This window comes from Periplaneta americana, chromosome 11, assembly GCF_040183065.1.
Source record: "Periplaneta americana isolate PAMFEO1 chromosome 11, P.americana_PAMFEO1_priV1, whole genome shotgun sequence".
Lineage (NCBI taxonomy): Eukaryota > Metazoa > Arthropoda > Insecta > Blattodea > Blattidae > Periplaneta > Periplaneta americana.
In genome coordinates this window covers 1,823,112-1,847,225 of record NC_091127.1, presented here as the reverse complement: position 1 = coordinate 1,847,225, position 24,114 = coordinate 1,823,112, and the positions used below count along the sequence as shown (strand labels likewise).

Below are 24,114 nucleotides of genomic sequence, written 5' to 3'. Positions count from 1 at the left end.
GTCCACGTCTTCAAGTCTGTTCTTGTTATTACTGAAAATTTAAACTTTTAAAAAGTGTAGCAAGTAGCTTTCCCTCATTTTTTTTAACTTTTTCCAGACACATAGGCACACGCAATAAATTCTATAGACGTATGCACCACCTATACAAACAATTTATGCTTATAGTTTCTATCGTCAAAGTTTAAAGAAACAACAAATAAAAGTTTGATTTATAATAGCTTCTAATAAACTTCCTTTCCAATTATCCACGTCTTTCACAAATCTAAAGGCATGTGCTGATTGGACTTGTAACATATTAAATTAATATACTTGTATTTCATTGCAATAAGGGAGATTTAATATTGCATGTGGAACAGACACCGTCTAATCAGTTTAAAAATATTGTCTAGACGTTTCGTATTTCAACACTAGAAACTTTCACATGTAGATTACTCAATGTCCACTCCATGAAAAGTTGACTGTCGTAATGGACATCCGACAGTTGGCTTTTCTCGAATTCTGTTTGTAAACATAAATGCTTTTGAGTAAGTCTTTTACCCTGTTCTTATATTGGAGTTTAGCAATGATAAGTGGTAACGTACACAAACAATTAGTGAAGCAGCTTTCTCTATAAATAACAATACTGTCAGTTGAATTGTGCAATAAAGATCTTTTGATGCCACAGAAGAAGAAGACTGTCTCAGTTTGCTGCACATTCGTTGAAGTAAATATACTCGTAGATATTTTGGAAGAGTGACTGCATGAAATTTAAAGAAACTGTGCCCGCTGGAGTTCGTCACGAATTAAGCAACGATGTCAATGAAGAGAAAAAACAACTGCGAAGAAATCCCAATTTATTACACAAACGGTGAAGTAAATGGCACTCATTGCTTAAACAGGTTTATTAATTCTTACTTATAAGTATAACCATTATTGGAAAGTACTACATTGGCAGTTGTCGAAAGACAGGTCTGAACCTCACAAATGATACCAACAAGGCATCTCTTATGAGGTAGCTAAGCCAGGAGATAATGGGGTAGGGTGACAAGTTCTTTTCTCCCTCCATTGCATACATCGCCGATTAGCTGTATGTTACACTTGTCAGACTTCAGATGTATACAAACAATTGTTCTTCCTCTGACACACATCGTCAAGTGAGATGTACTGCCTGATAACAGATATACATATCAGCAGAACCTCAACCAGAGGACTGTGCAGTATACGATGACATAGCGTTCTGTTATTCTGGAGTGCTGGAATGCTCACACTAGCGATAAAGCTCTTTATTAAAACTTGTACATATTTATGCAATTTGAAATGTGTAAAAGTTATATCAAATAGGTAAATAATTAAATTAATAAGTAATTGAATAAGCAAGGAAGTAACTAAGTAATTAAATAAATAAGTAATCAAATAAGCAAGTAAATAATTAAATAAGTAAGTAATTAAGTGAGCAAGTAACTAAATAATGAAATAAGTATGTTATTAAGTAAGCAAGTAAATAAGTAATTAAATAACTAAGTAATTCAATAAGTAATTAAGTAAGCAAGTAACTAAATAATTAAATAAGTATGTAATTAAGTAAGCAAGTAAGTAATTAACTAAGCAACTAAGTAATTAAATAAGTGAATAATTAAGTAAGCAAGTAAGTAATCAAATAAGTAATTAAGTAAGCAAGTAAGTAATTAAATAAGTAATTAATTAAGCAAGTAAGTAATTAAATAAGTAATTAATTAAGCAAGTAAGTAAGCGAGTAGTTAAATAAGCAACTAAGTAATTAAATAAGTAAGCAAGTAACTAAGTAATTAAGTAAGCAAGTAAGTAATTAAATAAGTAAGTAATTAAGTAAGCAAGTAAGGAATTAAATAAGTAAATAATTAAGTAAGCAAGTAAGTAATTAAATAAGTAAGTAATTAAGTAAGCAAGTAAGTAATTAAATAAGTAAGCAAGCAAGTAATTAAGTAATTAAATAAGTGAATAATTAAGTAACCAAGTGAGTAATTAAATAAGTAAGAAATTAAATAAGCAACAAGTAATTATCGAAGTAAGCAAGAAAGTAATTAAGTAAGCAAGTAAGTAAGCAACAATTTAAGTAAACAAGGAAGCAAATAAGTACTTATGTAAGTGTATGTATGTATGTATGTATATATGTATGTATGTATGTATGTATGTATCTGTGTATGTATGTGTATATATAATATCTCTGAAAGTGCACCTGTATGTATATGTAAGACTTATGGCATTGCCGTCATCGTTTGCAGTATTGCTCCTATTGTTCTATACAGAAACATACGTGGGCATATTGTAAGTAATACAGGCCTACATCTGAAGACTTTCCTTAATTTAATAGTCATTGAATAACAGTACAATAATGACAGTTCAACAGAAATTTATCTTGGATGACTATGCACCACGTCAAAGTGAGACTGTTTTCCGTACCCAGCCTCTGTATAAACTAATCTTAAACAAGGTAGCTGTGTAGTGTACGTAATTGCTTAGTTTTCGTGTGTACATAATATTAATGTCATAACATAAATTCTTCTGACATTCTATGAGAAGAATGTGCTTTCATATTCATATTCAGAAATAAATAATTATCGACTAAGACATTAATTTTATTTGTAGGATTGATAAACTGCAAAAGATGTAAACAAGCCAGAAGCAAGTCTCAAACAGATAATATCAATTTCAGAGTTAAAGATATTATTATGTACTTTCTGCATGCCAGCACGACGAGAAAACGTGGAAATTAAATTCGTAGCTGGCAATGTGCCGGAGTCCCTGTTTCTTCTGCTTCTTGTCTCGATATTACCAAAAGGCGTCTTAATGTATTTTCCAATACAAACCGTCTGTCAGTTTTGTGTGAATGACGTTAAATACAGAACAAGTTAACATTTACGAATCTCCTTTAAAATGTAGATAAGAAAGCAACAGTATTATAAATCGGAGTATGCGTTGCCAAGTTTATTGTTGAGGATTATAATATTATTTGGTGCACGGTAGAATTTCAAGACCCGTACCTTTCGCCAGGAAAGATTAGAACTTGGAACAGTCGCTGATGTAACAAACAAATACACAGAGAATGACACGAAAAGAATGCAACTAAAATATTAAATGACTTACTTTGGTATAAAAATATTTCTCTATATTTAAGGAATAGTGTTTCACCACTGAATACGAAAATAGGAAAATAGAATTTATTCATATGAGAATGTATTTCAAACCAACGGCAAAGTACTGGATAAAGATTATGATAAAAATAATTATTATAATGGATTAAATAACTATGTACAAACTGCAAAATAAATCATTAAAATTTTATAGATAAGTATAACAATGTAGGAGTAACCTACGACCATTCTGAAATGCTTACCGAGAGAAGGGTAAATAAAATAATGAAAATGAAAATATGAATCTAGAATACAATGGAAGAACGAAGTGTCTAAATATGATACAGCAATACGTGTTGCTGTGAAAAGAACAGACAAAATTCTAAAGAGGAAATGTTTTAGGAAAGAAGGCATTTTCGTTAAGAATAATTAATCGAGTTTCATAAATGCACCTGAAAATGTAAAATGTGAGGGAACTAACACAAAATATTTAAGTAGGCCTACCCGACAAATATAATTCCTTACAGTCAGTGCTTGTTTTACTGGAAAAAAGTTTACCGGAACTCTATCACTCGATCACATTATACAACAAAAACGTAGGTTTAAAAATATTAGGCCTACATACCTTAAGTTCCAAACGGAGCTAATCGATTTTAAGCATAACGGAAATTTTGCGATTTCGAGCTATAGTTTCAGGATCAATAACGGAAGATGGCAGCACTAGATTGCATGAGTTACTTTTGCACCAACGATAATAATGGGAAAATGTAAACTCTTGGACTCGGAAGTGGCGGTAATTTTAATTTTCAATTTCGCTTATAAAATATATCTCGTTGGAATTTGTAATGGCAAAAAGTTTACCGGACCGTTCCGGCTGAAAAAAAGCGCTGCTTACAGGACTTCTATGCTCATCGATAACTATTTTACTCATTAATGTTTAGCTTTGTGTTATTTTGAAGAAATATACAAAACTCCAACCTCCGTCACTTATCAAGCCAAAATTATTTTAACAACATTAGAATATAGTGAATGCCAACTTTTCAAGAAATAAAAGAGGACGTTAAAATGTATGAGACCGCAGAATCTCTGTGAATTTCAGTACCGCAACTGTTTTACAATTATATTATTTATAATCTTACAACAATATACCCCCCCCCCACGCCATTTTAAGGCTCAGCGAACTCGAAGATAATATTTTCAATGTGACGGTGAGTGTTATATTTTTATACATAAAATCTTACTTTTTGTATGAAGTACCCTTATTGTTGCAGTGGGTGAGACAAACAACGGAAAGTGTGTGCAGAGATTTCAATCATACGTCATTAAAAATTGCTTTCAATTATTCGTAGTATATAACGCATATTCCGCTGGATACTTTTGTAGTAAGGTATATACATAAGTGGCAGTTTAGGTCCGAAGTGGATTAAAAGGAGAGGTCTGGACTTCTGTTCCGGGAACAGAACTTTGAACGAAAAGAGAAAAAATGTTAAACTGTCACAACATAAAAAATCCTTCGGAGGGTTCATGTTCTTCGAATACTGAAGGGCGTCGGAACTGATCAGGGCGCAGAAAACTTTGTTGCCAGGGTCGCCATTTTGCCATATTACAGCCCTTCCAAAGCCCACCTGAAACCGAAGTTAAGTTACCGCTACAGTAACGCAGAGCAAAAGAAGTTTCAGTGCATAATCTTTCTGATCATAATAAAATATACATGTAAATAAATAAAACAGCTTATTTTTATGATAACTTTCGACTCTAATTTTCAAATTCAATACTGGTTTTCATATTATTATAACTTGGAGAACTAAATTACAGGAATTGTGATGACATTTTTATACTATAGCGGAATGAGTTATTTAAATCTGTAGCATTAGGGGGTTGCATCCTCATCTCTTTTTATCTGTGACGTTGCGCCTGCCAAGACAGCGGATTACGTTTCTTCCTTGTCGATGTCCCTACAGTATGACTCACGTGCAAGAACTTATTTCCTTCGTTCCACTCAAACCGACGAAAGGCGTGGAGCAGAGCCTGGATATTACAGAAGCGAGTCTCGTGTTGGTGTTGTCAGACCAGCCACTCCGTGCCCCCCCATCTGCACAATGCGTCCAGCGTCAGCGCAGGGTCGTCGCTGCAAGGGGCAAGTCAGACGTGGGTTCCGGTGCCGTACGACGAATTTACTCGCACGTTCAGACGACTCTCCTCCGACAGCTCTTCAGGCTTGATTATCTTCGTCACACGCTGAAATTAAAACCGTTAAGGCTCTTTCACAATGAAAATTAAACATAATAAGAATGTAAACGTTACGGTAAAATCAAGGGAACAGATGAGGAGCATCGTTTCAAAACGTATTAAGACCCCCAGTGGACGAAATTAAATTTGTTACTTTCTATTCATTTATCTTTCATGCTGTGAAGTCTGATGGTTCCAAGTCATCATATTTGTAAACTGTGAAACCGTACTTAAAAATGGTTTTGTGTAGTGTTTTGAAAACTTCTCCGGTTTACGAGTAATCCAGTTTTTCGTCGTTCGTGTAAAAAAAATTGTAAGTTGCACATAACACGTTTTGAAACGATGCTCCTCAGATGCATTATAGGACCCACCCCGAGTATTCCATAGTATCGATTATATATTATATAGTTTCGATTATTATATCAAGTATGCCATCTTAACAATACTAAATACATATAGTACTATAAACATGTATAATTTAATAAAACCAACAATAATGATATTAAGCTCATATCAGTCACCTTTGTTACACAGTATATTAAATTTTATTCAAAATAAAGTTAAACAAACAAACCAAAGCTAAACTTTAAACACAGTAACATTAAACTTTCAAACAATAAAATATTGGTATTAATACAACAGTAAAATTAAGTTCATATTAGTCATCTTTATAATACATTATAAAATACTAATTCTACACCATTTATACTGCATTTTTGGTCCAGGGAAAATACTAATCTTTCACAAAAACACATTTTTACTAGTATTTTCCCTGGACCAAAGAATTAAAAATAAAATTGGTGTAAAATTATCATTTTACCATGGACTTCACTCGAGATGTTCCGTTTCTTCTTCTCCGTTATCCGAGTGATTTCACAAAGTGCTACGATACGGCGTTCCTGTGTCTATCATTTGATACCTTGTAATGTCCAATGTCATCTCCACAGGAGTTCATCTTGTTTAACTTTAAATTTCTTCAGTCTCATCCCAGGATTACATGTTTCGCAAAACATTTCACTCCTAAGTAAACCAAATTTGCATTTAAAAAAAACCATAAACATAGTCTACATGTCTTTATTCATGGATAAAGCTACTAAAATGTTTACAACTTATTTATAATTCCATAATTTCCATTTCGAGGCCGACATTTTAAATCAAGAGGGAGAATTCGATCCACTTCCTTTTTATATTTAACTATAGCATTCGAAATTGCCGCCATGATTATGATCAAACTAATTTACAACAATATTGACTGGTTTGCAACATAATGAAAACAATATATATCGATCATTTAATTGATCGAAACGCAACTTCCGTTGACCTTTTTTTGTGGCTTTGCATATTTCTGTGTTTAGGGTGGGTCCTATAATGCATCTGTTCCAAATCAAGAAGTCATACCATCATTCACGATGGGAACATAAACATAACAGCAAACATACTTGGTAACCATGGAAACATAACAACGACGCCATTTCCTCATATTCTGTCGTATACTTCAGCGCTCCACGATTGTGTTCTGTTTGCAAATCACGTAAGCATAAGCATGAAAGTTTGGAGTTTGCAAACTTTCATGTTAACGTCTTACGGTAATGTTAATGTCAGTGTTTATGTGAATCATTGTGAATGATCCCATTTGGTAGCCTGGGCGCAAACTTCTGTGTTTATGTTACGGTTATCTTTAATTTTCATTCTGAATAGGCCTTCAGAGTCATCACTCATCAGGAAGGGGCATGATTTAAAAGTAGAAATACTTCACCTACACAGACAGGATTATACATTAGTACACATACCTAGCGGCATTCTAATATGCTATAAAAAGGAAACAGAAGACAAATTGAAAACCTACACCGATACATAAAATGAACTACACGACACACTAGAAACTCTGAACAACAAATCAACAAATTTCTTAGATATCAAAATAACAAAGATAGATTTATAGGAAAGCCACAACCACAGTAACACATCTAACAAAAAAAGTAACACAAACAAACAGCATTCTGAGCCATGATCCACAGATTAATTAACATATCAATGAACCAACAAGATTGTAACACAACACAAGAGAATTGATACAACCCCAACACAATAAATATAATAAAAAAGACAAAACAGAATCACTAAAAACAAAAAAAGCACAATACAAGACAACAAAAAGCACACCACATTGGTCATAAGATTCCATTACGATCACACTAACAAAATATATACAACTAGCGGCTTGTTCAGCAAATGCTGCTAACTAAGTTCATTAGAAGTTCAAATTAAATTTTTTCAAATTTATTTCCATGAAGAATAGCAGACATTTTGGAAGTTATTTGCTTCCATAATAATGAAACATAGGCCTACCCCTCTGAATGGTTTTCTTCATGCTAAATACTTTTTATTTAACCTATACATATTCAGTTCTTGGGTTCCAATGCGAAAACGCAAGTAACAATGTCAGAACGATCAGTCAGTTTAACATGTGGGAGTGAAGCAATAGCTATTTAAGGTCATTGCGGATTGTAGGTTAGAGTTATGAAAATATCCTCCCTCGTGCCCTCGTGCCCTCGTGCCCTCGTGCCCTCGTGCCCTCGTGCCCTCGTGCCCTCGTGCCCTCGTGCCCTCGTGCCCTCGTGCCCTCGTGCCCTCGTGCCCTCGTGCCCTCGTGCCCTCGTGCCCTCGTGCCCTCGTGCCCTCGTGCCCTCGTGCCCTCGTGCCCTCGTGCCCTCGTGCCCTCGTGCCCTCGTGCCCTCGTGCCCTCGTGCCCTCGTGCCCTCGTGCCCTCGTGCCCTCGTGCCCTCGTGCCCTCGTGCCCTCGTGCCCTCGTGCCCTCGTGCCCTCGTGCCCTCTGGCCCGCTGCCCTCTGCCCTCTTCTCTTCTCTTCTCTTCTCTTCTCTTCTCTTCTCTTCTCTTCTCTTCTCTTCTCCTTTCCCTTTCCCTTTCCTTTTCTTTTCTTCCTGTTTTCTTGTTTTTTGCCTTCTTTCTCCATTCGCTTGCTTTATACGTGATTCTCAATCTCTCCTACTATATCTTACATCCTTGTCATTGTTACAAGTTTCATATTCAATCTCTACATTGCCTTCAGCGTCATCATCAGCATCATCATCTGAACTTTCATCTATGATCTGCAGAGTGGTGTCGATCACCACGTAAGTTTTCATCCAGTGTTACTTCGTTAGATAAACACACTTAAGGGAATAAATAAACTGCACTAACAAAAATTTTTCTATTAATACTATTGATACGTAAATCTGACGTACACTTCCATATAATTATATCTCATAATAAGTTGGCCAAGCGTGTAAGTTGCAACCTGCTGTCACGACTACTATAGTCAGCAACTGAAAGACGGAGGCATAGCTAGAAGAAGGAGGTGCTCTCTTGGCGGGAAAAGTCGTGAGGATCAATTGTTTATCCATTATACGTCAAAATTACGTACGACAGAAGTTTTAAACAATGGCATTACTTCCTTGTGAGCAGGAAGAAAACCACTGTTTGACCACAGTATAGAGATATGTTCTCTATACTGTGGTTTGATTTCCACATATCCTACAAGTTTAATACAAGTAGTGTTAAGTTCATAACAATAACCTTAGTTTCTCGTTATCATTATATTACTTCTCTTCAAATAATTATCTACAGTCAGATGGAAAGAAGTTTATGAGATTATACGTTCTCATGCATAAAATCGAAACTTCACGTTGATGTCGATGTTATAGGCATTCCTAATTTATAGTCTTAACAAATGTTGACGCAACATTCGTCGATCGACCACGCTGTTACGTAAGTTTTATAGTTTTCAGTAATATAATATATATATATATATATATATATATATATATATATATATATATATCCGTTACTCAGTATATTATAGAAATGAAGATCTAATATAAAATCTTCTTTCTATGCGTCTACTTACTTAAGGCCCCAAAAGATTTCACTTTCATATCATCAGTATACCAATATGTGTTGCATTAACTATAATAATATTTCATTTTTAATGGTAATAATGTCACTAAACATTCTTAAGTTTTGTAGTTCTTAATATCGAATACACAGCTGTACTCGGAAAACTACAGAACAGAGAATCAGACTTGTAAATTATTTTTATACGTTATCAAAAACTTACACAAATGAAGATCGACATATTGGCATTATGATGTGAAAGAATCTGACCCATCTGAACTCTAAGTATGTCAGCAATCCTGTAGGTCATGGCCTTCGTGTAATAGTCTATTGTTTATTGTAGTGTGTGTTTTGTTTTATTCTGAAATGCAATTAATTAGTTCTCAAAACTGACGAAAGATGGATTTTTGAAAATAGGAAAATGATGCAGGAAAATTGACATTTCTGAAAAACGTTGGATTCCAAGCTTCAAAATGAGGGGTCATTTATTAAAATCCGTTCAGCTGTTTTCCCGTAATTTTCATTACCAGTTCAAATTATATATATACATACTATTGCATCTTCTTTCAGAAATTAAAATACAACATTGCACACAGAACACATTACAAGAACATATAAACAAACAAGACAAACAAATAAACACAACCTGGCACGTGTTTGCAAATTAACAAGATTAGTTGTAATGACTTCTATATCAAACTGGGAGATCTTTTCAAACACATCACAGCCATGGCCAAATCACACATATCCAAAACAACAACCACAACTATAAAAAATGGAAACATACATGGAAATTTTCATTTTAATTTGAACCCAAAAGCCAAAAACTAAGCATGCTACAAAATACGAACTATACAGACACACAAACACACTTGCAGAACACATACTCAATACACAAATGTTCTTGTTGGAGGGAATGTGTAGGTAGTGGCAGGGTTGTGTTTGTGATTCGTAATGTTGGCGGAATTGGCGATAGCGAGATGTTTGTGAGATAGGTCCGGGGATTCGCCATAGATTGGGCTATCTGACATTCGCCTTACTGTACAGTGGAAAAAACCCAAACAGGTAATAATCCCAATCGGGATTCGAACCTACGCTCCAGCGCAGCCCCGGACCCGAAAATAAATAAATATATAAATAAATAAATAAATAAATAAATAAATAAATAAATAAGTAAATAAATAAGTAAATAAGTAAATAAATAAATAAATAAATAAATAAATAAATAAATAAATAATTAAGTAAATAAGTAAATAAATAAATAAGTAAGTAAGTAAATAAATAAATAAATAAGTAAATAAATAAATAAGTAAATAAATAAATAAATAAGTAGATAAGTAAATAAATAAATAAGTAAATAAATAAATAAATAAGTAAATAAATAAATAAATAAGTAAATAAATCAATAAATAAATAAGTAAATAAATAAATAAATAAGTAAATAAATAAATAAGTAGAGAAGTAAATAAATAAATAAATAAATAAATAAATAAATAAATAAATAATAAATAAGTAAATAAATAAATAAATAAGTAAATAAATAAATAAATAAAAAAGTAAATAAGTAAATAAATAAATAAGTAAATAAGTAAATAAATAAATAAATAAATAAATAAATAAGTAAATAAGTAAATAAATAAATAAATAAGTAAATAAATAAATAAATAAATAAATAAGTAAATAAATAAATAAGTAAATAAGTAAATACATAAATAAATAAATAAGTAAATAAATAAATAAATAAATAAATAAGTAAATAAGTAAATCAATAAATAAAAAATAAATAAATAAATAAATAAATAAGTAGTAAGTAAGTAAGTAAATAAATAAATAAATAAATAAATAAATAATGAAATAAATAAATAAATTAGTAAATAATTAAATAAATAAATAAATAAGTAAATAAATAAATAAGTAAATAAGTAAATAAATAAATAAGTAAATAATTAAATAAGTAAATAAATAAATAAGTAAATAAGTAAGTAAATAAATAAATAAACGAATAAATAAATAAATAAATAAGTAAATAAATAAATAAATAAGTAAATAATTAAATAAATAAATAAATAAGTAAGTAAGTAAGTAAATAAATAAATAAATAAACGAATAAATAAATAAATAAATAAATAAGTAAATAAATAAATAAATAAATAAATAAGTAAATAAATAAATAAGTTAATAAGTAAATAAATAAATAAATAAGTAAATAAATAAATAAATAAATAAATAAATAAGTAAATAAATAAATAAGTAAATAAGTAAATACATAAATAAATAAATAAGTAAATAAATAAATAAATAAATAAGTAAGTAAATAAGTAAATAAATAAATAAAAAATAAATAAATAAGTAGTAAGTAAGTAAGTAAATAAATAAATAAATAAATAAATAATGAAATAAATAAATAAATAAATAAATAAGTAAATAATTAAATAAATAAGTAAATAAGTTAATAAATAAATAAATAAATAAATAAGTAAATAAATAAATAAGTAAATAAGTAAATAAATAAATAAATAAGTAAATAATTAAATAAGTAAATAAATAAATAAGTAAGTAAGTAAATAAATAAATAAACGAATAAATAAATAAATAAATAAATAAGTAAATAAATAAATAAATAAGTAAATAAATAAATAAATAAGTAAGTAAGTAAATAAATAAATAAATAAACGCATAAATAAATAAATAAGTAAATAAATAAGTAAATAAATAAATAAATAAGTAAATAAATAAATAAGTAAATAAATAAATAAATTTATTTATTTATTAATTAACTAATTAATGAAATATGCAAATAAATAAATAAGAAAAGTAGAAGAAAATAATATACTATAAACATTATTTTGTCTTTGTTGTTTATTATAATACTCTTTAAAAATATAAAACTTTCCTAAACTTAAAATTTTTAAAAGTGTTAAAACTATTAAAACAGTTTATATAACTTACTGAGAGCTGGAACCATATGAAATCTACATGCACACAATAGCATAATACTTAATAGGCAATTACAATTCAGAACAATAGTAATATGCGTTACAAGAGCGGTATGTTGAAGTTTTCATGTTCGAGGAAAAGTTTGAAAAAGCGAAACGTAGTTGAGCTTTCTTAATTTCCGAGAATTGAAAGAAGACATACCGCTCGTGTATCGTACATTATTTTGTGCGAAGATCGTTTATTACATACCTGAAAGAGGAATTTCTAATTAGTTGCAATGAAATCTCCATCTTGGTTTCTGTTCAATGACGGCAAATTTGCAAAACAAAAATATCTATCTTCAACATTGTTGCTTTAAAATGATTTCTGTATTTACTATACTCCAGCAGGCCGTGATATACGTCTATATCTTTTTTTTCCCCAGTCTATGATGAGTCTGGAATCTTGTTGATTTTTTCACGGCTTCCTTAATGTTACTTGCATCACGAATGGAGTAACTTTAGTGGAGTTGTAGAATTTACTTAATTTTTGCAAATATTTAAAAACAATAATTAACAGTGCAATTTAGGTGAAATTGCAGTGATAAGTTTCCAATTTATAATTATTACTATATTGAACGTCTCTAAAAATAATATGTTAAAAGCCTAAAGCAGTAAAATCAATATGTCACTTAAGCGGTAAGAAGAGGGAAATTGTTATGTGTGTTAGGTTGGGAATACTGACTGTGGAATTTTAGACTTTCCGCAGATTGGTTTTATGCGGAAACCAAGCAAATACGCACGATCTCGCACAAACGTTATTTGGTCTAATAACACACAACACACAAAAACCCCCACCATAAGAGCAGCATACCCCACCACAGACAACAACAACAACGAAAAGCAAAAACAGTAATTCAAGAGACACTACGATGACAGAACACCAGCGTAGGACTGCACCGTCTGTCAGTAAGGTATATTACCTTCTTCAACACTTCTGAAGTTTCAAGTTTTAGAAGCATTAAGTATATCTGAGCGGACACACACATTACTACTAATTCTCGTCTAAGACATTTCCAGCTTCACACACAGAGACTGCAAGGAAATGTTAAAGCATTCCAGCCGACATTTACAATACAACATCCTGTATATGTGTTGGTTAGGCTGAGATGTTAAGCAATGACGAACGTATTGAAAACTGAAATGTTGACTTACATTAGGCCCGTAACACACTTGGAGAGTTCTCGCTATCACAGATCACACCTCGCTATGATCATCTATGCACTGCCTTCATGCAGAAAGCATTTTTCTGATTATAGTAATCACTCGTTGGGGGAAATATTATAGGTTATGTATTTACGTATATTGTCGTACTTAAATATATAACCTGGAAGTATATTGTCGTACTTTACAAATTACGTACGAACGCTTTATTGAATCTGAGTATTCAGATGATGAGGAAATGGAGTTACATGAACATATTTTGTTAATGAGAAGAAAAAGTAGGCCTAAAATTAAGCCAGAAATATCTGAAAATCACATTGTATCTTACGAAAATAAGGGCGAGTTTTGGACACTGGTTTCGATTTGAATGATGATACGTTTAGGCGTTATTTCAGATTGAATGGACCTCAGTTTTTTTTTTTTTTTGCAATTCATGATATGATAGAGAATTCTTTGCTATATTCTGATTGAAATTACGTAAACTGTTAAGACATATAGATGCATTATTTCAAATGTTTAGTCAATACTATTAAATCTCATCGAAATAAAATATAGCCCTATTTATATTCAGATAATTTGATATTTTTCTCCAGATTTCTTCTTTAAGTTTCGTGTTTTTATAGTTTTCATCCCGTGTGTCATATAAATAGGCCTACGGGTGACATCGTACAAGTTCGATAAGTTTCTGACTGCAATTATCAGCCATCTTTCCTCATTTTAAAATAAAAACAATACAATTCATCGCCACCTGTGATATCTTTTTCTACATTCAATCGTCATAAAGAGTATAAATGTCAAACATCTTTGATAAATGTGTCAAGAAAATTCGCTGAGCTACCGATTCCAGCGAGAAACTCGCGAGAGGTTTTTGCCTCGAACGAGAATCTCTTCCAGCGTGTGGACGTCCATTTGAATCCATGTTATCAATTTTTTAATTTTCTCGCAGGCGAAAACTCTGCAAGTGTGATACCGGCCTTAATTAAGACTTAGCTCTTCTCCCATGTTCAATAAAAATATTATATTTTATTCGCGATCTCATTGGTAATACCTGGATGATGTTTCCTGGGGTGACGATAAGCTTGAAGACTATATAAATGGGGATGCAGAGCAAGGAGGATGCTGTCAATATCCAGCCGACCACGATGCTCCACGGGGGATACTTGTAGGCTCCCTCCAGCATCTGTTCGTATCCCGTCAACGAGACGATGAATATGACCTGAAAATTGAATCATTTTAACAGCTTGTGGTTACATGAAAAATTGCCAACAATGGCATTACATTAATCTTTTAATAAGACAGTAACGTTGTAAATACAGGGTGTTTCCGAGGCGGTGTTACAAACTTTCAGGGATGATGGCGAAGGGCACATGTATCAATTTGAGATAAGGAACCATGGTCCGGAAATGACTGAGTCGAAAGTTACAAGCAAAAATAGTTGTGTGGAAATGGAATTGTAATTTGGCACCACGTGCCCTCCTTCCCTTAACCTTTGCAACAGTCGTGGAAAGATGGTATGGGCCGGATGTCTCCTACGTGGGTACTTGTCCCGATACAATCTGTGAGCTTGTCTACTGTTCCTATTGGCTCATCCATATTCGAAAATCAGGTCTGCTTATTCCGCTCTCGTGTACTCCTCCATTTCACTAGGACTGATCGACTGGGCACTGCAACTTGTACACATACACTGCTGTCTACAGACGTGCATATCAGGACCGACCATGTCCGTTACACATTACGCTATCTGCATTGCTTTAGTGTAGTTTCCTGTCCCCACCCCTCAGACAGCGCACTGAATGGAATACTGTTGGTAGACAACGTAAACAACGTCAGTATGTGTAAGATGTACAGATAAATACACATAAATAAGGTGTACAGAGGAATAAAATTATTTCATTTCCACACAACTATTTTTGCTTGTAACTTTCGACTCGGTCATTTCCGGACCAGGGTTCCTTATCTCAAATTGCTACATGTGCCCTTCACCATCATCCTTGAAAGTTTGTAACATCACCTCGGAAACACTCTGTATATAATATGTATTAAGAGATTCCGTCTCTTCTACTAGATGTTATGTTTATAATCATTAAGAAACAGATTACTAGTTCCATACCTATTTTCTTTGCTGCGTCTGTTATTTACAGATCTCTACGTTTCATATCCTTACACAGAATACCTAATTAAAATTCTATAGAGCCTAAAACGCCTGAACCATAAACTCATGCCTGAAAAGTTTATTTTTAGTATTTTCCGTACATTTAAATGAAAATACCGGCACCAAAAACTGAAAAGATTCCCAAAACACAAGAAAAATGCTATTTAAAATTAAAAAAAAAACTCTTACAAACATTGATATGGCAAGTTCATTCCATATTGGTTTCAGAAGGGAAGGGAAGAAGATTTTACCTAATTTGCTGGAACCGAAGTTCGTTTGGAAAAGTCCATCTAGCATAAAAGGGGTGGTAGTTAGTTCAGGTTAGGCGAGAGCTGAAAATTAGTTTTCGCGCCAATGCACCCCTGTTACGAGAAATGAAACTGACCAATCAGCAATCAGTCTGCCTCTTTCACTGGTAGAATTTGAGTCTTCAGTAACACTCAGCATATTCACATGTACAGTGCTCACTCTCCAGTGCTGAAACAATTTATGAATGACGCCTGAAAGAGGCCAGACACTTCAATATTATTGACTGTGTAAGAGTTTCGAAAATAAGGGATGGAACATTCATAAATTTGCTTAACTATAATAGTAGGATCTATAATTCCGCTATTTTTCCTTCTATCGACCGCAATAATATTTGCTCTTGGGTTATCACCCAATGTCGTGTTTATCTAATCACAGAATATCCGACAGATACGGTGATCTATGCTAAATGAGGCCCTGGAGAATGGAATGAGGAAAGAGTGCAGTATTGCTTTCAGATTATTCAGTGTTTTCAAAGAGATATAGAATAATGTTTCTGAGCAGTTGTGCTATTATGAACGGAACACGATTTCACCACTTTAACTCTTAATTTAGAAGTCAACACAAATTATACTGGGTGTTCATTTCAAAGTATGTCATGACGTCACTGTTGTGAGTCAGCGATTTAAAGCGAGTTTCATTTTTTATGTCAGAGAAATTGCCTATTAATCATGGCGTTCAATCTGAACTTGAGAACGTGTACGGTATAACTTGAACGTCGTAGCAACAGATGGCGGTCTGTAAAGTCTGTGTGATACCATAACCTCTTTCGAACTGTGTTTTGCGCGGGCAAGTCGTACGCAGGGTATTTGTTGTCATCGGTTGCGTACGGGAACATTTCACAGTACAAATCAAATGCTCCGTGTCCATGTTGACCGTCCAAGTTAATGTCAACAAATACGTAAGTAATCGTCTTAACTCTCTACCCATATCCCGACAGTAAGGAAAAAACTCACATCAGTAAGTGTTTCCAAACAGTTCACATTCCTGCCACTACCGGCGTTACAGTACATATCGGTAAGTACTCTTCAGAATGAACGCCGTACTTGCTAGGCAACTTCTCTGGCACATAGGTAACACGCCTCTGCGGAAGTGTAGGAAGATTGAATTCTCTAGGCTCATCGACTAGCCACATGACGGCATACAGCGAGCCATGACACACTTTGAACTGAACACGCAGTGGAAGGAGCCCCGTTTTTCTGCCGCAAATATGATTAGAACGCAGAAATCAACTGGAAAAATTCTGTAAATTGTAAATTATAAGCAATTTTATTATTATGAATATACAAATATTCTAGCACTCTCCTGAAAGAGAGGACGTTTTTGAGACGAGAGAAATTATCTCGGTTGACAATCCAAGAACTGTGTACGGCATTTAATGCTGAATATTATTCTAAATTTCTAAGACGACTGCGAGGAGAACTAAAGCTGAAAGGAGAAGGAACTGAGGAAGAGAATCAGCCTTTGAGACAAAATGAGAAATGAAGTTCGGAATGGAAGTAACAAATCCACAGCAAATGCAAATTTCTTACGTTAGAATGGAACATTCTACAGCAGCCGTGGCGAGAACGTGACTCGCGAGACATTGTGGCCCACAGGGATAGCTGTGCATTTCGCTTGCTTCCAACCTCCGCCAACCCCCACCCTCTCACTCACTGGAGTCAAACTCCGTTCCATTTGTATTTGTCTCTGACCTGCGAGTGGCATATGTCTCTCTCGAAACCATGTACGAAAGTTCCAAGTAGGATGGGAGGACGCATTTTTTTTGCTGTCAATATGATGAGAATATTAAATGTATGATTTGTTCACAAGTATTACGAGGAAAACGGTTGTATAACATAAAACGGCAATATACTACATGTTACTGATGAAACATTAAAAGGTTAAGTGTTATTGTTGTTGTCATTATCATCATCATCATCATCATCATTTCTGTACGTCGACCCTTTTTCAGCAGATGCACGAATAATGCGGTTAGCTCTTCAATTTGAACTCACTGATTTACAATGTGATGTCAAATGAAAGCTAGATGTAAGGACTTGACAAATGTTGAACTTTCAAATCTTTGCCAAAAAATAAATATCCGAAGCTTCGTTCTTTCGCTTGCTCTGTTGAAGCCATGTTCGCTACAACTTACGTTTGTGAAAAATAGTTTTCAACAATTAAAATAGCGAAAACCAAATTTAGATCACGACTAATAGACAAATACCTTCGTGATCAACTACGACTGGCAGTAAGTGACATAATTCCTGATTTTGAAACTCTGTCGCAGAGACATTCTGAAGACAGTTAATTTTAGGTTGTGATATTGTTCATTTATTATTCATTTCTTTCTTCGTTACACGTACTAAACATAGTTTGTAACCTTATGTTGTATAAAATTATATTTAAGGAAAATGAAAATCCGTTAATAAGTCAGACAGTTGCTTTACTTCCCCTTCGGGTGTCCGCCTCCCTCCATAGGTGCTATGCACGTTGCAGCTTACACAGTGGCTCGGCGCACGATTACATTTTCGCCACGGCTATTCTACAGTATTAGTAGAGAATTCGAAAACCAACATTAAAACAATTTCATTAACTCCAAAATGAACAATAAATTCGTCAAAATGACGTATAACTCAATATATTTAAAGATGCACAGATCTAGAGAAGTGTCGTGGTTCTTCCATCTGATGGAATATCTAAGCTGCAATCCCTTTACCACTTGTCGCACTAGGCACGATATTATTCTACTACGACAGCCGTGGCGAAAATGTAATCGTACACCGAGCCACTGTGTAACCTGCAACGTGCATAGCACCTATGGAGGGAGGCGGACACCTGAAGGGGAAGCGAAGCAACTGTCTGACTTATTAACGGATTTTCATTTTCCTTATGTCAGGCACTTAAATATAATTTTATACAGTATAAGGTTACAAACTAATGTTTAGTACGTGTAACGAAGAAAGAAATGAACAAGAAAACATAGGGCACATTATCACAATCTAAAATTAACTGTCTTAAGAATGTCTCTGCGACAGAGTTTCAAAATCAGGAATTATGTCACTTACTGCCAGTCGTAGTTGATCACGAAGGTATTTGTCTGTCAGTCGTGATCTAAATTTGGTTTTTACTATTTTCATTGTTGAAAATAATTTTTCACAAACGTAAGTTGTAGCGAACATGGCTTCAACAGAGCAAGCGAAAGAACGAAGCTTCGGATATTTATTTTTTGGCAAAGATTTGAAAAGTTCAACATTTGTCAAGTCCTTACATCTAGCTTTCATTGTAACATAAGGGCTACATTATAAATCTGTGAGTTTAAATTGAAGACCTAACCGCATTATTCGTACATCTGCTGAAAAAGGATCGAAATAATAATAATAATAATAATAATAATAATAATAATGATAATAATAATAATAATAACGATAGTAATAGTAGTAATAGTAATAATAATAATAATAATAATAATAATAATAATAATAATAATAATAATGATAACACTTAACCTTTTAATGTTTCATGAGTAACATGTAGTATAATGCACTTTTATGTTATACAACCGTTTTCCTCGTAATACTTGTGAACAAATCATACATTTAATATTCTCATCATATTGGCAACAGAAAAATGCGTCCTCCCATCCTATTTGAAACTTTCGTTTTTGTAGAGGTACATGGTTTCGAGAGAGACATTTCGACGATACGCCACTCGCAGGTCAGAGACAAATACAAATGGAACGGAGTTTGACTCCAGTGAGTGAGAGGGTGGGGGTGGGGGAGATAGGAAGCAAGAGAAATGCACAGCTATCATTGCGAGCCACAATGTGCTCGTGAGTCACATTTTCGCCACGGCTGCACTACGAGAAGCAGGATGATTTTGAATGATAAAAACCGAATAGAGGATGTGCCCTACAAGTTCGGGGGCGGGCCGGTCAAATCGGGTGAACAGCGAAATTTCTCCAAGTGATTCAGACTGGAACCAGATATTTGTACGAGACCCATTCCTGAAAACTAGGAATTCGAACCGCGATATCATGAACACGTGAATAACACTGTCAAGATCTAAGTCATGGTAGGCTCGGATTTAAAATACATCTACATGTCCGTGCACCATTTCTTTTGAAGCTAATCAGCATTTTCTGCGGAGGCTTGGTGAACTAACGCTACAGAGAGGTGAGGCGTCGTGGCGTGATTGCACTGTGGTCGATTTCAGCAATCCTAAATCTGCACCTTTTCTCTTTCAAACGGTAATGGAAGGGTCGTAGCATGTAAACCGGAAGCAATAAACAGTGTTAGAAAAGCTTAATTGAATCGGCAGATTCGTAAACATCCATCCCACTTTCAGTGGACGGCATTACACCCACATTCCGCTGCATTTCACAGCTCAAATTAAGAAGTTGTTTCGAGTATTCTAGCGAACTAATTTGTTCAATATTGTGCACATTTATTGCAGGTACGTGAAGAATAAGTGTGGCTATAACAGACTGGAGTTGCTTCACATGAGGTCTCGCATCGAGCGCAATGAGAAGCATTCAGAAGAAAACGTCGAATTAAATGAAATGAATGCGTTTCAGTTCGATTTCCTTCTGAACGAGAACGACAGACATGTTCAGAAATTGAAACATGGGAGAAAGTTAAACAAAATGTTAGATAATTTTGTTATTAGACGTTTCCAAATAGAAAACAAACAACACGACAATAACTCGATTCTCATATGCCTGAATGTAAATTAAAATATTCTGACTGCAATTACAATCTACACTCTTTTAATGAAATGAGTATGAAGGAATATTTATTTTATTTATTTATTCATTTGTTGTTGAATATAACAGGCAAAGCCCAATTACAATGTTCACGACTAACAAACTAATTTATAAAACATAAAAAAGGAAAAGGAAACATACACTTATGAAAAACTGAAACAAAACAGAAATAAGAGAAAGAAAAAAAGAGAAATTGGAAATAAGGTGTGAAAATAGCTTCAAATTAACTAACAACAATATTCTGTAAAATATGAAAAATAATTCTGAATTTAGAGAAATTCATATTGAAAATATCAACATTCGGATGAGGATGTAATTTATTGTATAACTGTAACATTTGGAAAACTGGGGAATTTTTGTGGGATTCAGCAAAATGGAAATGTTGAAGCATTGCAGCATAACTCTCATAGGTAGGATAATCATTATGAAGTCTGTAATATAACCATTTTAGAAATTTATTTTGAATTTTTTCTAGTAACAGAATATATTTGTTAGTAACTGGGTTCCAGATAACAGCAGCATACTCTAATTTTGATCGAACAATGGAATTATACAAAATTATTATAGTTTTGACTTTAAATTTACAAGAATTTCTCATAACAAAACCTAAACGTTTATAGCACAAATTATAATATTATTAATATGACTATGAAATGTAAAATTACTGCTAAATAATATACCTAAATCTTTATGTTCATTTTCTGTTGGTAAAACTTTTGCCTCTATTTTATATGAAAATTTAATTGTATTTTTCAATGTAGAAAAGGTCATATGTATACACTTATTAATATTAAATAACAATTTATTATTAATACTCCAAATATGTAAGTTTATAATATCTGTTTAAAGTAGCTTACAATCTGATATAGTTTTGATTTCTTTATACAATTTAATATCATCCGCAAATAATAAAATTTTAGAATGTTGTACACAATTCACAATATCATTAACAAACAATAAAAACAATAATGGACCAAGATTGTATAAACTACGAATGGGTATTCACCCTGTGGTAATTATAGATACCGTAACAAAAGAGATAAATAAAACATCGTAGGCATTTTTGTGTCCTCGGGCATAACTACCCTGTAGCACTCTCTCTATTGGCCTATGATCATCTTAAGAAATATTTTAGAAATGCTATTACATTTTATAAACGTCTAGGAAAGCTAACTCTTCAGTGTTTAATTGAACTAAATCTATCGCCAGCATAGGAAACTCGCTGATCTAGCTACGGACTCCGATTGGACGCCAGCAGTCAAGTGCATTCCTTCACGCAAATCAAAGAAGTTCGATACGTGTATTCGTGATTAATTCTGATTGGTTACAAATGACGGAATGTTAACAGAACTATTTTCCATTGTATTCACTTATAACGTTGTTGTTGTTGTTGTTAAAGATATCCAGGTGTGATAATTAGTATTGTGTTAATTATGATGACACTTTCTTTTCTCTTAAGGCATAAACATCTTAAGGGTTTTTTGCGTACTGCAGGTGTGATGGGGTTGTTTAAATTAAAAAAAGAAAACTGTTTATTTGAAGTTCGCGTCCGTTATGACTATTGTTGGACTTTTTGCGGATATTGGTTTTCGGGCTTTTCATTACTTAAGGTCAGACGTGGATTGCAGAAGATATTTAAACAAAGTTCAGAAGAAATTCTGCCATCAGTTGGCGGCCAGAAGAACGAAAGAAAGTGCGTGTAGGCTAATGTTTTATGTAAGTAATACGCTTATATAGCGGTAAGAGATCTTAAATTTGAATAAACGAGAATAGTTTTATTTGTAATTAATTTAAGTACTCTTGAATGTTAAATTACCTGAACCCAAGAAACCAAGTAGATTTCCTAGTAGATATCATGACTAGTTAGACTAGCATAAGTGAAACAACCACGTTAAGTAAACAAATGATACTAGCTAAATTAAGTACCGTAGTATTAGTGAAATTAACTAACCAATAAAATGTTAAGATAAGTTGAAACAAAGTGCAGTCTATTTCATTATTAGATAATATTCTGGTATCAGAAATCCTGATCAGTTTGAGCATGGTTGTCTCCAGGAGTCGAACACGGTAGCAAACCATTGCGCAAGCCATCCGACGTAAGTTGTAGTACAATGCAGTAGTAAAAGATTTTTTTAGCCCTCCTTAACGACGTTTTTCAACTGAGAGGTTATTTAGTGTATTACAATTGATGATAACGAGATGGTATTTTGTCAAGATGGGACGTAGGTATGCCTTACAACGTGGAGAACCTCGGAAAATACCAGCAGGTGTAACCCAAGTGTATTGAACACAGGACCGGGGGAAGCTTCTATTAGGACACTAGCTGCTTACTGCTCGGCCCAGACAGAATTTAATTTTTACTAAATAATAATAATAATAATAATAATAATAATAATTATTATTATTATTATTATTATTATTATTATTATTATTATACTTACTCACTGGCTTTTAAGGAACCCGGAGGTTTATTGCCGCCCTCACATAAGCCCGCCATTGGTCCCTATCCTGAGCAAGATTAATCCATTCTCTACCATCATATCCCACCTCCCTCAAATCTATTTTAATATTATCCTCCCATCTACGTCTCGGCCTCCCCAAAGGTATTTTTCCCTCCGGCCTTCCAACTAACACTCTACATGCATTTCTGGATTCGCCCATACGTGCTACATGCCCTGCCCATCTCAAACGTCTGGATTTAATGTTCCTAATTATGTCAGGTGAAGAATACAATGCGTGCAGTTCTGTGTTGTGTAACTTTCTCCATTCTCCTGTAACTTCATCCCTCTTAGCCCCAAATATTTTCCTAAGCACCTTATTCTCAAACACCCTTAACCTATGTTCCTCTCTCAAAGTGAGAGTCCAAGTTTCACAACCATACAGAACAACCGGTAATATAACTGTTTTATAAATTCTAACTTTCAGATTTTTTGACAGCAGACTGGATGATAAAAGCTTCTCAACCGAATAAAAACAGGCATTTCCCATATTTATTCTGTGTTTAATTTCCTCCAGAGTATCATTTATATAATAATAATAATAATAATAATAATAATAATAATAATAATAATAATAATAATACCATCATCACCACCACCACCACAATAAGAACCTCCTTTCTTTTTAACGTTCCACATACTTTGTGGACATGTCTGTTTAGAACTAAGTTTTCGATCCTATCTACAATTCAGTTTCATTTAGCATGTCGATGGTTAAGAAGTGATACCTCGTATCTACAAAATTGGTCATTTAGTTTAATTACATTATCATTTAGAATAACTACATTATTATGAGTGTACGCATGCAATCTGGAAGAATAATGAAAGAATGAAATTTAAAACGCGCGTTCAATTAACATGCATGCAGATTTTGTGTCTACATGGTGCGTCGTTTTGAACGTCATCGTCACTATATATATTATATGAATTAATATTAAATACGAATCTTGCATGCATTGCTTGAATGCCTAAACTTGAAACAAAAGTTGAACCATGTAGATGCACCTTAAAGTAACCAAGACGGAACACTGAAAAACTTGTTTGTACAAGTGAATAATCT

General features: G+C 33.3%; 1 protein-coding gene across 2 annotated transcripts in view; it reads right to left on the bottom strand.

Moving 5' to 3' along the window:
- The window catches only part of SerT (Serotonin transporter), a 369,951-nt gene that overhangs the window by 5,535 nt on the left and 340,302 nt on the right, over positions 1-24,114 (bottom strand). Inside the window, exons 12-13 of one of the 2 annotated variants that reach the window (XR_011334757.1) lie at positions 14,400-14,567; positions 5,061-5,327 (exon numbers count right to left, since the gene is read on the bottom strand). Coding sequence is in view for 1 of the 2 variants with exons in the window: in XM_069838824.1 (XP_069694925.1) it covers positions 5,232-5,327; positions 14,400-14,567 (264 nt within the window). In the remaining variant the exon portion in view is untranslated. Of the gene's footprint in view, positions 1-2,198; positions 5,328-14,399; positions 14,568-24,114 lie in introns of those variants that run through there. The other variant, XM_069838824.1, reaches the window with a different exon arrangement.